The sequence below is a fragment of the Hevea brasiliensis genome, chromosome 6, assembly GCF_030052815.1.
Source record: "Hevea brasiliensis isolate MT/VB/25A 57/8 chromosome 6, ASM3005281v1, whole genome shotgun sequence".
Lineage (NCBI taxonomy): Eukaryota > Viridiplantae > Streptophyta > Magnoliopsida > Malpighiales > Euphorbiaceae > Hevea > Hevea brasiliensis.
In genome coordinates, this window is record NC_079498.1 from 101,774,576 (window position 1) to 101,792,524 (window position 17,949).

The 17,949-nt window shown below is 34.9% G+C and overlaps 1 protein-coding gene across 2 annotated transcripts; it reads right to left on the bottom strand.

The window, feature by feature from the left end:
• Nucleotides 1–606: 606 nt before the first annotated feature.
• LOC110631982 (N-terminal acetyltransferase A complex auxiliary subunit NAA15) lies at nt 607–17,740 on the bottom strand. Of its 2 annotated transcripts, none has more exons than XM_058148877.1 (26): nt 17,523–17,740; nt 15,826–15,904; nt 14,367–14,449; nt 14,112–14,261; nt 13,467–13,582; nt 13,098–13,203; nt 11,659–11,730; nt 11,473–11,588; nt 11,059–11,191; nt 10,364–10,441; nt 10,225–10,278; nt 10,034–10,128; nt 8,108–8,162; nt 7,938–8,033; nt 7,596–7,724; nt 7,392–7,474; nt 7,069–7,299; nt 5,726–5,858; nt 5,536–5,643; nt 5,272–5,403; nt 3,919–3,975; nt 3,650–3,747; nt 3,459–3,517; nt 3,255–3,366; nt 3,001–3,101; nt 607–1,380 (listed from the first exon to the last, which is right to left on the bottom strand). In XM_058148877.1, the coding sequence occupies exons 1-26, from the start codon at nt 17,571–17,573 to the stop codon at nt 1,178–1,180; spliced, it is 2,730 nt and encodes a 909-aa protein (XP_058004860.1). In that variant the 5' UTR covers nt 17,574–17,740; the 3' UTR covers nt 607–1,177. The 2 variants fall into 2 exon arrangements, with proteins under 2 accessions (XP_058004860.1, XP_058004861.1); XM_058148878.1 differs by having other exon boundaries at nt 10,034–10,104; nt 17,523–17,739.
• Between the last annotated feature and the right edge of the window lie 209 nt (nt 17,741–17,949).

Here is a 17,949-nt window from a genome sequence, read left to right on the forward strand (position 1 = left end):
GCATGATTTGAATTAGATGCCTACATTGATGGCAGTTGCCGCACAGGTAGCACAATATGCCTGTGTTGTTGAGATAATAATCAAGTGATCGAGTGCTGGAAGATGCAATTAACGCTTTATCAGTAGAATATCTGATTGCCTATAATGGCAAAAAAAAAATTATTATGAAAATGCTCTTCAGAATTTTGGATAACTGACGAGGCATGCAATTATTGGCAACGTCTCCATCAACAATGTCAAGTGTCAAAAATAAACGAAGATATCTTTGCATGACTAATCAAATGGAATCCATCATAATCAAATACCTTTATACAAAGAACAGTAGTACTGCCGTGTTAGCCGTGCTTCTGGTCGGCTTGTTATACACAAGCAGCACAGCATGAACTGCTTATGCGAAGACCACACAGGCACGATAATGAACTTAAACCATTTTGATTTTGGATCCAATGGTTGAAACTATGCAAACGTTACTTACCATGTTTTACACAATTAGAGGATCTCAATCAACGACTCCAAGGATTTGAACAATCTCATTTAAGTCCAAAGAAGGCCTACAAGAAATTCTCATATCCAAAACGAGCAGCAAAAATGATCACAACTGTGCTATTGTATGAATCTTGTAGCAAAATTTTTCATAATATGTAGTGTTTATACATGAAATAACAGTTAATGGAATGGGCAAAAGTACAACAAGCTCTGGAGATCAGCTCTACAAGAAATTGTTCTATGCTGACCAGATGTAGGACCAGTACTCAAAAAAATAAAAAAAATAAAAATTTCTGTAGTGCTCCCCTGACCTAAAAGGTAAAAATAAATAACCTCAGAGAGTTGGCAAAGACGCATAGAACCACCCTTGTCTACCATCTCACCTAGAGAAGTGAGTGAATAAAAAGAAAATAAAGCCCTACGACACAATAAAGTTATACACATTTGCAAATGAATGCATTTAACAATTGGGCTTGTTGGAACTGCTGAAAATAGAAAACTTGATCTCAAAGCAACAGTAGAGGGGATTGATATCACTTGCATATAACCTCCAAATGATTCCCCTGAGGGAGCAGCAAACCAAATATCTTCTAAAAGTACTTTGCTGCTGCTGTTTGGTTATCTGATTTACCCGCTAAATCATAATGCTATTGCGTGTTAGCTACTGCATGAATCTGCAATGGAATCATATTCAGATGGTGAGCTCCTTAAAAGCCTCCAGCTTTCCATTTGATGCAACGGAATCTGCAATTTTGCCACCTCCAGGAAGGCTTGCACTACCATTCTCATGGTTCTTGCCTATCTGATTGTACACTGAATTGGGCATGGCAGAGCTGCATTTGCCTTCAAAGTATGTAGAGTAGGGGAAGTAATCGACACAGCGCACCTTCCACCCTGCAAAAGATGAAAAATTTTTAATATGTAGAAAAAAAAAGCTACCATTTTTTTAAATGTGCATCCATGGCAGATAAAGATTGGGAAATCATTTTCTCACCGCTTCCCTTAAAGACTCAATAAGAGGTAACAATTTTAGCATGAGCTGGTTTGACAACTAATGAGTCGAACTAAAAATTGAGCTTGGAATACAAATGGGATGTAATTATGGATGTCCAAACTATGTAACAAAGAAGGGCTAATGGTCTTCATATATTCTTAATGTTGCATAATTTGTGACCTAAAGGTCATAGGTTCAAACCTCAGAAACAGCCTCTCTACAAAGTAAGGGTAAGGCTACATATATCAACTCTCCCCAAAACCCACAAGTGAGAGATGTTTCGTGCACTGCATTACCCTTTTTAATTTATATTTTTAATTTCATCAATCAGATTCCTAAGTTAATAATTTTATTTCAATTGTATACAAAGTGTTTACGGCGCATGCCCATGCTAAAAATTTGTTGAGATGAAAGACATGCATAGACATAACTTACTAATTTGGAAGTAGATCCCTCCTAAGCCCTAAGAATCATTCAATGTGTCATTTTGTAAAATTTCCTCATATGAAGCTACTTAAAATGATCTTTGAGATGCATATTTCGGAAAAAAAACACCATTTAGTGGCTCTTAAGGCTCAAGAGAGGCCCCATCATCTGAGTCGATACTTATTGTTCATGTCAAAAGTACAACTCAGCACCACAATGGAACACACCCTAGACCCGCTGGATATTGAAACAAAAACACGTTCATTAAACTAAAAGCATGGGAGATAATTGAAAAGGCACAGCATTCAGGATACCTTAGACCATTAAGCTAATGAAATATATATATATATATATATATATGATTTTCAAAATATGCATCCTGCATTACTTGATTCCATTAAGTCAAAGACAAAGCATATCATATGGAAGTGAAGAAGAAGAAGGGAGAGGGGATGCTTGGGGAGGGAGGAAGAATCATATTCATCTAAGGCTAATCAATCTTTTCTTTTTTTTTCTTTTTTTTTTTTTTTTTGATGAATTTAGAAGACGCCAAAGGCACAACACAAACCAATGACTAGGAGACCAGTCATTGCACAACAGTACACATATTTCCAGCATAAAAATAATAATGCACACACCAGGGTTCTTAGGCTTTAATGCTGCAAGGAGAAATAAAACACTAAAATCACTTTAAGAAAATGAAAACAAAAAAATAATAATAAATAGACAAATTTATACCACCATTACAGCTGTCAAATAGGCAGTGTGAAGAGTAACACGACAAAGAAACCTTACAAATTAACATGATACCCCATGTGGCAATGCTGCATCTCATGAATTAAGCACTAACTTGCCAAAGGACGAAATTGTGGCTAAGGTGATAGTATAAGTTAATAAGAAGATTTTGCCAATGACAAGATACATCATACATGAAGGGAAAGCCACCCACAAACATTTGCATGAACGCTTTGTGAGATTTATTTATATACAAAGCATTTTCCAGCTGCTTCATACCAATATTTCAGATTTTGGCACCATTGCTGTCAATTTAAATATCCATATAATATTTATCCATGGTAAATTTTGATTCTTACTTGATGCAGCATCATGGTCAGTGAGAGCTGTTTCTAGTAGTTTGTGGACTGCAATGCAGTCTTTGAGCTTCCATCCCTTGACCGGTCCGAGTGCTCCATTTCTGAGAGTGAAATGATGAAAAAAAAATTTAGAAAAAATAGAAAGAAAAAGATTCAGCCTTTAGTCTCTAATAAAGATACACTACTCAAGGTACCAAGCCAAAATGCAGTAAGACGATTTAGAAAATAAGAACTCAAATTCTGAGAAGCATTACACTGGCACAAGGTTGTTGGCTGAATCTTCAATTAATTTAATAGCATCGGATTTCTTGTTAGGTTCTAAAACATATTGCATCTCTGCAACTGCAGCTCTATGCATCAAAGAATCTGAGAAAACCAAGAAACTAAGCATAAAAACACTACAGATGATTGATTGGCCATATATTTGTGCAAATATGTGGCATAAAGAGGAAGATGACCTTTGTGTTTTTCAAGGAAAAACTTGTTTGCCTCAATCAGAGATTTCTCATGCAATTCACTACAAAACAAACAAAGCATTTAATGCACAACCAAGCAAACAATCAGCACCATTCCAGAGGAAAAAGCATAAACACACACACACACACACACACACACACACAAAAGGGAAGAAGATTAATTTCAAAAGAACCTGATTGATGGTCGTTCTGCTTCCAAGACACGCCAAATAAGTTTCTCTGTATCCATCACTGGAGCAGTCATTGATCCCACTTTATGGAAAAATCTTATCTGCAGCACACAAGTTTCCCAATCAACACTAGTAAAGAACCCTCATCTGACTGGCAGTACATTCATTTTATGAACAGAAAGTATATGCATCTCAATAATAATAATAATAATAATAACAACGATGATGATGATAGGAGTTATTGACTAATTCTATAAAAAGATGTTACGCACCAAGCAGCGATGAGAATCAGGGTTTTCAGCATCCAACCTTAGCAATTGCTTTACAGCCTACAAGTAAACAAAAATTAGGTCATCACATTTAGCAAAGAAGGTTGCAATTAAGTGCATTAAATACATATTTTCAAACCATTAAATTAATTCCTCATAGAACTTGTTATCTTCAAATGAGGGAAAACTACAGTAGAATAAAGCCCCATTTGTTTAGCGGAACAGTTTCAAGAAAAATACTTTCCAAGAAAATGACTTCTTCTCTGTTATTTGATTGCAATATCAAAGATCATTTGATAATTCTTTTCTGCTATTTGGAGTTCATTGGAAAATATTAATATTATTTAGAGCTGAAAATATGAGAGAAAATTACACAAAAAAAATGGCGTGCTGTGCTTGATGCCAAAAACCAACAATGTCCTATCAAGAATGATATGTGATATTATTATTATCTAAGGAGCATTAGCCTCTATTGTTCACTTACAAGTTACTTCACTTTTTATGAGTTTGTAAAACTCACGAAAATGACATTCTCTTGAAAACAGAAAGTCATTTTCATTTTCCTGAAAAACATTTTCCACATTTAATAGCCATTGGGTGACTACAAAAATTGATCAACAGAAAAATTTTTCTTGGTAAGGGAAAATTAAGTCATTTTCAGAGGAAAATGACTTCATTTTTCAAAAAAGATAATCATTTTCCAATTTTGAAAATCTATTAAATGGGAAGAAATCCATGAAGGATCCACATTAAAATATGCCCATTAATCTATCCACTACTATTGATCATCACTGGTCATTACTAATGACTGAACCAATCACCAGCGACAAGCTTAATTTACCATTTTTGTCCTTTTTCTCATAGTCAACAATAAATAGAAAAATATATAAATCTTCATAGTATAAACATCTTCAGTAAAATAATAAACAACCATATAATTTCTAATATAATTCAAAATCTAGAATAGCAATCTTAAACTGATTTCAATATTGCAGCCAAAAAACATAAAATACGTTTTCTTAAAAAACGTTTTCCTCAAAAAGAATTTCCACAAAAGTTATTTTCTCCAAAGCAAACAAAGCCGATGGCCTTTGCCCAGGAAAATATTTTCCATTAACAAATTTTCCTAGATGTCAAAACGGCCGGAAAATGTTCTCCAGGAAATTTGTTTTTTTTGGAACAAACAGAGCCTCAGTATCTTATCTTCTTGTTTATCATTGCATAGAGACTCTGCCTTACACCATATGGCCTACAGATATTATTCCTAAACTTCAATGCAGATGCCAAAGTAAAAACAGTCAACATAGCAAAGAGGCATTAGTTGTAGGTTGTAACAACTTTGGATAAAAAGAATACCTGTAGAGCAAGCAAAATTTTTTGCTTTCTCATATTTACTTCAAACGAAAGCAAGTGAGTCTCCAAAGAGTCAGATGAGTTCTTCTGAAGCAGTTTCAAGTACTTTGTAGCTTCCAATAATGGATCTTCAACCTATGAGACAACACAAGTCATCCAAATCAGACAGCACAACTCATCAGCAATGAAAGAAACAAATAATGTAACCATCGCAAGCTTTAAGGCAGTCAGGCATCTAAAGCTTGGAAAAAATAAAGCAGAAGGAACCTGCAATAACTTTTCCCCATTTGGATCTGGATCTGCAGGTTTGACATGTCGCTTTCCTGACTTAGAGACACCACTAGCACTTGATTCTTCGTTCTTTACCTCTGCCTCCTGGAAAAAGAAAAATATAAAATAAAACATAAAAATATTCAACCAGAGCAATCCACTACAGTCCACAAGCAAATTAACATACTCTCTTAGCTCGAGCTTCTGCCCTTTTCAGTTTTTGTCTCTTTTTCTTTTTCTGAGAAGGCAGCAACTTTGACATTTCATCATCCTCTTCAGTTGCCAACTTAGAGGGAGAATCATGCAATTTTATGTAACATCTGTACCAAAAAATTTAAACCCATGAATATGCAGACGAAATAAAGATTAAATAAAAAAAGAAGTTAGACATCAAGCGAAAGATGATGTGCAAATCAAAATAAAATCAAATGACATGTCAAAAAGGCAATAGAAAACTATGATGCAGTTAAATGAGAACCATTATTTACCACAAGAAAAATATGATGGTATATGGTTAGCACAATCCAACTGCAAAACAAAATTTGGCACGAAACTGCCAGGGTAATCCTCACATCCAAAGGCAATGTTTGACATCAATCCATAACTAACTTCAAACTGACAAATAAACACAATGCACCTTTTTGGAAAACCACCACACATCTTTGATGCAATGGAACTTCCAACACAATTCAAATAGGAGCATCATTCCTGAACCAGATTCAGTTGACATCAAACCTCCAATCATCTGATTTCTTATTTGAGACTCTAATTCCTTCTTTTATGCACTTAAAAAACAGCAAAGATTTTACCAGAAACACGATTTCCACTTTTCATACATCATAATGTCCTCTTAATCCAGATAAGACAGAAAAATCAATTAAAGACACAAGGATGTAATTGAAAGAAGCCAACTATCACAACCCCACCAGCTAGCTGCCCACAGGACATTGCAAGAAAAGGCAACCACTGGCCTAGATGAGGCAAGACCAACCATTATATTACAGAATGAACTGTGAAATACTCGCCAAGAACCAATCCCACTTGATCATCCTCCCAACACAATGGACAAAAAGAGGGAAAAAAAAAAAAAAAAAAAAAAAAAAACCCTCAGATAGAGGTGACTACCAGGTCAGAACTGGCAGTTCCAGTTTTAGTTCTGAATCGATTCTAGTTTGATCAGATCCAACAGTTGAAATCTTTTTCAAAGTTTTTTTATTTTTTAAATAGAAAAAACCTGGTTTTGAGCTGAACAAGAAGATTCTGGTTCAGTTCAAGGCCAGTTTGGTCAAAGAGATTTTGACCAATTTTGGTTCCAGGTTGGACCGGTCCGGTTCCTAACCGACCCCTGGCCAGGTCTTCCCTCAGGGCAACCAACAAAAATAGAATTAGATAACAAAAGCAGCATGTTCACCACATTTACATGGTGACGCAAGGGTGTTCACCTTCATATCCACATACTGATGGGGAAAAGCACACTATTAGAACATAGATATAAAAATCTACTTCATGGCTCTCAAAAAAATGCTCAACCTGATAGCTCCGGCAGCTGCTTTATGAAAATATGCATTCGAATGTAACCTATCTTGAAATTTAAGCATTGCCACATAGGCACGTAAAGTCATTTTCCTTAAGCAATAGGAATGGAAGTCAAATTGATCCTCAGTAATATCAGCGTAGTGCTTCTCCACAGCTAAAAATTTCTTCAGAGCCCGTCCAAGATCACCTTGGCGGAAGTAACTCTCACCAGAAGCAAGTTCATACCTTTCACCATGGAATATCATTCAACACTAAGCAGGTAGAAACCAAAATATCAACTATACAGAAGTCAGTGTCAGGAGTAAACAGAGACACACCACATGCACTGCATGTCATGAAGGTTATTATGCTGATCCCCATCTTTGGTAAATAACAGAGCAGTTTTTTCTGCCAAAACCACCTTCAAGAAAAAGTTTCACGTAAGCAACAAACGAACAGAAAAAAATCTCCAAAGGATAAAGCATCAATAACTAATAATAGCATGTGAGACTTTAACTCCAACAAATATACAGCTTCAAAACCTGATCAGCCTGCAGCATACGTTTGACACATTCACTATTTATATAGCGATCAGCAAGATCCATGCATCTTGCTTCATCTGCCAATGCTGAAGCTGCTGCCAAATCACCAGCATGCTTCAAAATCCGGCTCTGGGATCAAACACACAAGTTTTAGATAGGACAACAAGTGGCAACAAAGAAATGAAAAGGGCCAAGATAGACACATGACTACTATATGAACTTATAAACAAGAAAATACCAGACATTCCAGCATCAAAAATCTAAATAGATACAGATACAATCAAATTGATTGTATGAACCTTGAACACAAAAACCTCCAGTGGATGGATGAAGCGAACAAACCTTGACCGAGTACAAATCAATCACAGTTGGAGTGTGTTCTATAGCCTCATCAATTTTGGTTAGAGCAATTTCATATTGTCTCCGCCTGTCATAATGCTGCATTGTAACAAAAACTCAGAGAAAATTCTAGAAAACACAGATAATAACTTAAACGTGCCAAGCGAACGAACCTGAGCCAAGAAAAATAATGTCCACATAAGTGTTGAAGGAGGTTCTTTGTCTGTCCTGCACTCAATATGAAAAAAGGCAAGAGAATTTCAATGGAACTTTGAAAAATATTAAGCTTGAAACAAAAATGATATTGTAGGATATTAAATACCAATACGACACATTTCTCTTCACTCAGATCCATTATGGCTTATTTTATATCCCCATAAACGAAGAAAATGAAAACAGACAAGAAAACAAAAAAGAGGGAAATTCTAACTGCAAGATGATTTACTTTAGAATTGTTTCCATGGTTATTGCTCTCTTTTTCAATTATATGTTACAACATGAGGATTACTAGTATCACATATTAAATCTGGCTTAAGACGTATTTGGTTTACAAAACAGATCTTGAAAACCAGAAATGACAGATACATGACTTGTCAACCCAAGAACATCAATGCCCTTATATTTCTTTGCCCTTTCTTTGCTAATAAAACAAAGAAGGAAATTCTCTATAACTCTATTTACAACTCAACTCAATTCAACTAAGCCTTTATTCCAAAAATTTGGGATTGGCTATATGAATTCGCTTTCTCCACTCTAAACGATTTTGGGTTAAATATTCAGAAATGTGTAATACTTCTAGGTCATGTTGTACTACTCTCCTCCAAGTCAATTTAGGTCTACCCCTTTTTTTCTTTCTATCCTCTAACCTAATGTGCTCTACTTGTCTAACTAGAGTCTCCGTATGTCTACACTTCACATGACCAAACCACCTCAATCTCCCTTTTCTCAACTTATCCTTAATTGGCACCACTCCTACCTTTTCTCTAATACTCTTGTTACGGACTTTATCTAGTCTAGTATGGCTACTCATCCACCGTAACATTCTCATATCTGCAACTCTTATCTTAAACGCATACGACTCCTTCAGTGCCCAACACTCACTACCATATAACATAGCCGGTCGTATGGATGTACGGTAAAATTTTCCTTTCAACTTATTGGAAATCTTGAGATCACATAAATCTCCCGTGGCACGTCTCCACTTCAACCATCCAGCTTTAATCCTATGACTAACATCCTCCTCACATCCCCCATCTACTTGAAGGACTGAGCCGAGATATTTAAAGTGATTACTTTGGGACAGTACCACTCCATCCAAACTAACTCCTTCCCTATCACCAGTTTGGCCTTCCCTGAACTTGCAATGCATATATTCTGTCTTTGTTCTATTTAACTTAAAGCCCTTTGACTCTAGAGCACTTCTCCAAAACTCTAGCTTTCTAATGGCTCCTTCTCGCGTCTCATCTATCAGAACAATATCATCCGCAAACATCATGCACCAAGGAATACTATATGTTTCGTCAATTCATCTAAAACTAATGTAAAAAGGTAAGGGCTTACAGCTAATCCTTGGTGTAATCCAATTGAGATCGAAAAATCTCTTATGTCCCCTCCCACTGTGCGCACAATAGTAGTTGCTCCTTCATACATATCTTTCAACACTTGTATGTACCTAATAGATACCCTCTTTTGTTCTAACACATTCCATAAGACATCTCTTGGAACACTATCATGAGCCTTCTCCAAGTCAATAAAAACCATGTGTAGATCTTTCTTCACATCTCTATATTTCTCCATCAAGCTTCTAATGAGAAAGATCGCTTCCATAGTTGAACGACCGGGCATGAAGCCAAATTGATTAAGAGAGATAGAAATATCATGACGTAGTCAATGCTCCACAACTCTATTTACTCATAATAAAATTGTTCCAAACAGTTAATAAGCATATAGGGTACTAATATGAAAGTCAGAACAAAAGAAACAGAAGCAATCTAAGATATCCTGGGGATTTTTCCTATTGTTTTTTCAATTTTAGGTTTCAACATCAGAAATGATAAATATCATCTTTATAAGCATATAATAGTCAAAGAACAAATTACCTCCTCGGGTATCTCCCAGTCAATCTAATTGAATGCTCCAACTCAAGAATAAGTTTTTCCAGTATGTCTGCCTGTATCATCACAGCAAAATGAAGCTGAAAAAAACACCCAAAAATTATACACACACACACACACACACACACAGAGACAGAGACAGAGACAGAGACAGAGACAGAGACAGAGAAATCCACCTTGCCAGCATGGTCATACAAGGGAGAAAGATCCGAGAATAATGAAGGAACACCCTGAAAGCAACAGGAGGACAATGGATAATTCTATCCCAAAAATAGAATAAAAGTGGGATTTTGTTCAAAATATAACTATCAATACCTTGGTAAGGAGGGGCCTAATATAATTGTCTGCAGCTTCATAAAACTTGTCTCCTTGGAGAAAATCAAGCGGTATTCTCTGAAATATGGAGGAGAGAGTGCACAGAGTAAGCCAGGAAAATTCACAACAAACTTCGTACATATATATGTACATAAATTCATCATTTTTATTATTATTATCCTTTGGTTGAGGGGTGTTAGGAAAGATAACAAAAAATATAAATAATAAAAACAATAGCATAATAGTCATCTAACACCAGGTATCCTACTTCCATAAAAATATAGATAAGCATTTCTCAAATACACCATAAAACATCAAGGATGAGGTGCAAAAGGTCTACTTCAAGCATAACCAGAGAGTTTTGCACCCAGCAGTGAGAAAGGGGGTGTGGACAAATTCTAACAGTTTCAAGGACACATGTATTTGTTTCTGTAACACTCAAATGCCTCCGTTTCAATTCATCTTTCACTGACCACCCTCCGAAGATCATCAACATTATTTGCTTGATACCACATAACTTTTACATATGGCCTTGAGAATTAGGGTGAAGTGTGCTAGAACAGAAGTAGAGTTCAAAAAGATGGAGAAGAGCAAGAGGTTTTGAAATGTAACAGGTTAAACATAAAGATTCTTACACTAAATAAAGAAAGAACAATAAATATCACTAGAAAAAAAAAAGTGAAAAAATGTGCCACCTTAACAGCAGATGACCAAGTATACTGCTGCCCAAGAGATTTGTACAAGCCATCCAACTTATCAATTTCATCAGCAGAATAGCGGCCATTTTCTGAATACAGCCCAACACATTTTTGCAGACCTTCATAATATCTGAACAGAGGGAAAGAAAGTAAAAACATTAGATTCTTCCTAAAAAGCAGACAAATATACCAATATTAACATAAGCACACCAAATGAGAGAGAGAGAGAGAGAGAGAGAGAGAGAGAGAGAGAGAGAGAGAGAGAGAGCATCTTTTCAAGTCAACAAATGCCATGAATGATCACCATTCCAACATGTGTATCCTTAACAAATTCATACATTTATCAGACACCAACCAATTCTATTAGATGGATATTTGCCTTCCACATGGAAAAAAAAGTTCAAAAAATACCTGTAATTGTCAGGATTCATGGCAAGTAACACCCTGTATAACTCAGCTGCCTCTTCAAGGCGACCAAGCTTCACCAGTAGAGAAACTTCCTGTTCTTTGTATGCCAACTTATCAACCTGAGTCCATATCAAGCACTAATTATCAGCATCTGTTCAGAGTTATTAAGGTTAACTATCACGTACTTACAATTTTTGACCCTTTCTTGTGCAATTCCTCAAGAGCTCTCTCAAGAGAGCCACATTCCTCTAACAAAGAGATCTGGAGGTAAAAGAAAATGGCAGATATATAACCATCAATAAACTGCTGAGATGTCTAACAATTGCACCTTGAAAAAGGGAATTTCACAAGCACCACTAGCTCATATGGTCAGTCCTAACAAGGAAAGGCAGGAACTCAATACTTTAAAAAAGAAAAAAAAAATCCATACTATTTGAGTTATCTGTGGTAATTGACAAAAAAATTGCACAAGAATCAGTGTGAAAGGCAGTAAGCTTAGAAGTGAAAAATGACTTCTTCAAACTCAAGTGAAAGCGATTTGTGTTAAAATATGTGCATGAAAGAATATGTTTGAGTTGCAAATACGCTTCTCCGATCCAAATTCCATTCCATCAATGTAATTTTTTGCACTGTTCTTTCATAATTAAAGCCACAATATTAGCCAACTCATCTTACCTATTCAACCTGTGTCATCCCATCTGCCAAATTCAATTTTAAGTTCTGTATTCACATAGAGCGATTTAGGAAATTGACTAACAAACCTCCCATTACAGAGAAAAAGAAACTTTATTCAAATCTAACATGCTTGAAGTTCAAGTTTCCAATACCCAAGAATGATAATTGTCAAGCACTTGAAAACTTCAGGCAACATGCATTGAAATTTATAAATAAATAAATTAGGCCAAGGGAAAAAAAAGTCCAAGCAAGTTACTCAGTCCAAGACATGCATCAGTTTAGCCAATAGTTAGGCTGCCCTTAGAATCAGCCCATACTAGCAGCTCAAGAAAATGAGTAAAATCAAACACCAGGCTCTCAAATCTACACACATAGTTAAACCCACAATGAAGTAAATGCACATCACAGTGCAAATAAGAAAACTAGAAGCTGAGCATTCCTTGTAATATTAATAAATGACATGGTTTTGCTTCAGCCAATTTCTTCAACATTCCAAGAAACTAAAGCTAACAAGCCAAAGCTTGAGATAAATTACTTAATAAATGTGCAAACATTATCGTTTCAGCAAAAGATTGCATCTATGCACATCACAGTTTTGCCAGGACAAAGAGCATAGCAAATAAACAGGACGTCATTTGCGCAACTGCACTGTGCAATATCAACACCACATTGGGCAAAAGAAAATTATCAATATTAAGCTTCACCCTCAAATCAAATCTCCCAGCTTCTACAGATTTAGTTATGCCAGACTAGAACAGCCTAACTCATAACAGACTGGAACAGGAAACCATTCTTAATGCTATCATTGCAGTCATTAAAACTGCCATTCTGGATTTCATTTAACAGATAAGAACAGAGGAAATTCACAACAGAGAATTCTAACATGAAACACCTGACAAGTGAAAAGATGCATGAGTGAATATAAGCTGTGTGAGTGAAATTCATGATAATACCTTGTATAAAAGCATTTCCCCGTGCTCACACCGTTCATTGTCTGGAGGATAATCATCCTCTAGTGTCCCTTCATATGCTTCCAGAATTTCAACTGCCTTTGAAGCACTAATAAAAAGCAAGATAATATATCTTTGCATCAGGAGGGGAAAAAACTTTCTGATAGAGCGGAGAAAGAAATGTTAACTGCAACTAGAAGTGGGAATTTGTCAAAAAAAAAATCATTTCTGTACTCCATAGACCATATTCCTATATTTTTTTAACATGTCAAAAAACAAATTAAAAAGTTATTACAAGATCTCAGAGATGATTTCTTATGATAAAAAGAATCTAGAGGAAAAAATTTCCTGAATACAAAGATCAAACTGTACTTTGAGTTTAAATGGTGAGCAACAGTAAAACCAATCCAATTCATGCGATGATTTGGTTTCAAGGTTAGAAGCTGCTGTCTAGTCTCAACAAAACCCGTCAAATCCCGCATTTGTGCCTGCAACATCAAGAGAAAATGGAAAGAAAAATCTATAAATATGTTGAAGCAGACCAGAAAAACAGGAAAGGCTAACGACAGAGAGAAACAAACTGCTAAAATGAAGTTAGCGCTGCAAAATTATAGAGCACTACTGCAATGCCTGACAGGGTACATCTGAAGGGGTAATCTTCTGATGAACAGAAGAATTATGGAAAAAGCTGTTCAATATTTCAGTGCATAGGCAGCAAGATGGACCATCTTTCACAAGACTGTTCCATTGCTAAGTAATAATCGCTAATTTTCCAGCTTCTCCAGGCCCTTAGGACTACATAAAGAAATGTAGCACAAGTGCGTGCATGTATAAATGAAAGTTTAGGAAGCACAAGGGATGGGAAGCATAGAATGCAGTCCCAAGTGGAGTTGTTGAAATTTCTTGTGCACAAACTTCAGCTTCAGCTTAGTTCAAATTTTCCCTTGGGTATAGTTATCAAATAACCTCATTATTTATCCCTAGGCAACAAAAAGTAAAAGATCAATATCTACATACCTGCAAGAGAGACAAGTCCCTCAGTATTTCAATATTGTCTGGATCTATTTTCAATGCATTTCGATAGCATTTGATAGCCTCCCTATATTCTCTATCAGACCGATAGAGGAGACCATAAACATGCCAGCAAACATGACTTTTTAGGTCATTCTGCATTAGACACACAAAAATAAGCCCAATACCATATCAACAAATAACAATATGAGAAAAATAAACAATATAAAGTGCTATAATTATTAGAGATATCAACTCAACCTTTAAGCCAAGCCGGACAAGTTCATATGCTTCAGATTTACGATCCATGCAATTTAAGGTCAAACCCTTCATTGATAAAGTTTCTGGTAAAAAAAGAAACACTATGATTAATAAAAATTGACATGAAAGTCAAGTATGATTAAAAAGTATAAGCATTACAATAATCAGGATTTTCTAATGGTGGAAAAGGTATGTGAAATTTCCTTTTTTTTTTTGAAATTGGATATGTAAAATTTCAATTTAGAGAAAGGCATGAATTATGAATATTGCACGCGCAAATGCTATTTCACTAAGCTTCTGTTTGGATAGTTTATGGGAGAGGAAGGAAAATAACATAGGGAAAAAAAAAAAAAATTTTCCCCCCTTTGTGTTTGGATAAAAGGAAAATAAATTTATTTTTCTTTGTTTGGAAAGCGAAGCAGTAAAAAGAAATTGTTGAAATTACCATTTTACCCTTATTTTAAATTGTATTTAATTTTTTACCCCATAAGGACAAAAATAAAAAATTAAAATAATGATAAATATATAATTGCACATATTTCAATGCAAAATTCCCACTTTTTAGCATTTTCTCTCCAAATTGGGGAGAAAATAAATAGGGGAAAATAATACTTATTTTTCCTCCTCCATCTATTTTCCCCTCCCTTTCCAAACAAGGGAAAGTGGGAATTCCCCCTTATCTTCCTTCCCTCCCACTTTCCCCACATCCAAACAGGGGGTAAAGCTAAATGAATCCTCACAACCATCATAGGACACACATATATGAACAAAATACAATTAAGAAAATTTGAGCTATATCCCCAGCTATAATCATATTTTTTACCATTAGTGACATGCAGACCATAATCATATCACAAGAGTTAAATATTCTTCATGTTCAGTACCAACAGATCTCATCTTATATTGTGAATTTGACCATCCAATCTAAGATTTATGCCACATTATTCTATACTGAGATTCAAGCATGCACAAATAAAAGGAATCCTTTAAAATTTGATGCTGATTATGAACAACTGGTACTTTAATTTCAGCCAACTATAATGCCAATTAACATGTAAATCATTAAAAACATATTTCCACCTCTTATCATTCCAAACTTAATGAAATTTCCAAAATTCCATTAAAGATGTGAATTAAATTAATTTATCTCTTCATGGCCTAGATTGTTTTTTTTTTCTTTCAATATATAATATCATCTTCAATTGTTTCTCCCTCAGGAAGTATCACATCCTCTTCCACTCATAAGGTCGTTCAATAAAGGAAATAAAAAGAGAAATTTGAATTTCGAAGGCAGAGCTTTAAGTATTCCACCTAGGTGAATAATGACTTCAAAAGCGGGAAAAATCTAGGGAAGCATGTGTGAATTCAGACCAAAATAATTTAAATGTTAACCAACAACATCAAGTTTCATTTTCCGGGAAAATAAGCAAATTCAAAATTTAAATGAAGAACAAAAAACCTCCATGATCTGGAAACTTTTTTAATATAGCATCAGCTGCCTTCAGTCCCTTCTTGTACTGTTTAGTTTCATATGATTTCTGCAATGAATAAGAGAAATTTAAATAAATAAATAAAAGTCAACATTCAATAAATGGTAATTGTAAATGACCCACCAGGTTAACAATGTGGATAAATTAGGTCACCAAAATAATCTAGAGGACAATAAGAACTAAAGAAAATTACACATGCCATTAAAACACTGAAGATTAACATAGGTAAAATAATAATTCCATATGTTAAAAAATAAAAACAATAATTAGATCTATAGTCATCATTATGAGATGACGAGGGCAGTGATAGCTTAAAATAACTGGTACATCAGACACCACATAGAAGCATAAAAGGATAAAATTTTTTGTGTGTGAAAAAGGCTCAAATGATACCTTCTAAGAAAACAGATTTAATAGGGAATAATTGATTATTGTTATGAAAAATTGATACCAACATGGTCATGGGCAATCCATTTTAAACAAACAACTGTTTGTACCCATACATTTATGTCCATGAGTGCATACTCAAAATACAGCATATACGTACTAATGGGTTTGGTTCATTGGTACTATAGTCTACTCTGAGTAATCTTTACCCACCATTTCCTCAACTTTAACGGTTGTTTCAATTCCGCCACTCAACTTTAATTTTTGTTTCAAAATAGTTCCTCTAATCTGCAATAGCCAGTTTACAGGTTAAAAAAAATTACCTAAATTCCCTTTCCCTAACCCACTTCATCCTCTTGGGAGAGAGAGGCAAAATAGTGATTTCCTTTTTGGGAGGGAGAGCACAAAATGATTATTTCTTTTTTTCTTTTTTACCGTATAAACTGGCTTTTGCAAGTTAAAGGGACTTTCTTAAAAATGCAAATTAAAGTTGAGTGGTTTTATTCTAACAAAATTCAAGTTAAGAGATGAAATTGAAACATCCCGAAATTTAAGGGACAGTAGATAGAATTACCTGTCTATTTCCTAAGCTATGAGATTTTCAGAAACCAAATCAAATAAAAAGAAAAGTACAATTCACATAACAAATTTGAAAGTGACTAACCTTATCAAGCTAATAGTTACACTTAAATTAAGTGCCAATATATGTATTTAGTAATAAAAGCATGGATATATATTTCATATCCGTAAATGCATATTTTTCACTTGATGCCAAAGAGACAAAAATGTCCCACAGGCAAATTGCCATTTCATCTCGGATTCTTTCATCAACAAAAACAAAACACATAAAACCACCACTCCAACACCTCAAAAAATCGAACTTCACAATAAAATTTATTCAAGTCAAAACTTTTAATTACCCAGCAAATGATCGACTCAATGGATCCAAAAACCCATTAAAACTTCCAATTGACACATTCTTACTCGACAAAACCGTAAGTAAATTTCAGCTTGCATCTTACAAAATTGCTACAACTGTACCATTTCATGAGTGGATTATTCCAAAAATAAAAAATAAAACACAATCCCAAATTTTTTCAATCATTCAATTTCTATGGTTTCAGAGCAAACAAACAGAGCACAATCCGACTGAGTAAAAACAAAAGAATCAGCAGCTGCAACTGAACTATGATCTAAGCGCAATTCACAATAGCAAAGAACAAACCAAACCTATAGATACACCTATAGGCACAAACAAAGAAAGAGAATCGGGACTTACAACGATGAGCTTGAAGAGGTTGGCCTCTTTGGGAGGCAGAGAAGCCCCCATTGTTAATGAATGAGAATAGCACACACACACACAGAGAGAGAGAGAGAGAAGGGTTTTGTGAAGGCTTTTTTATGTACCAGAGGGCTGCGAAATAAGACGAACGAGAGAAGATGAGAGAGAAGAGTGCTAGCGTTTATATGCTGCAACCCTACTGTGAGTAACAAGGCCAAAGCGAGTCGAGCAGCTGTTAAAGACTCAGGGGGCTGTTTGTTTTAACAGTTAAATAATAATTGATCGCTGATAGCGGTGTTAATTATTTTATATTAAATATTTGATAAAATTATATTTAATTGTTATTATTATTATAGAATAATTAATAAGAATATATATTATATAATTTATTTTATTATTAAATTAAATATATGATTATTAATTT

Bases quoted from the DNA above. Each gene is read 5' to 3' on its own strand.
- LOC110631982 (XM_058148877.1), bottom strand. From the start codon at position 17,573: ATGGGGGCTTCTCTGCCTCCCAAAGAGGCCAACCTCTTCAAGCTCATC. The intron at 10,129-10,224 runs GTGGATTTCTCT...TGTTTTTTTCAG, and splicing joins TGTATGACCATGCTGGCAAG to CTTCATTTTGCTGTGATGAT. The intron at 7,725-7,937 runs GTTTGTTCGCTT...GTTTGATCCCAG, and splicing joins TTGATTTGTACTCGGTCAAG to AGCCGGATTTTGAAGCATGC.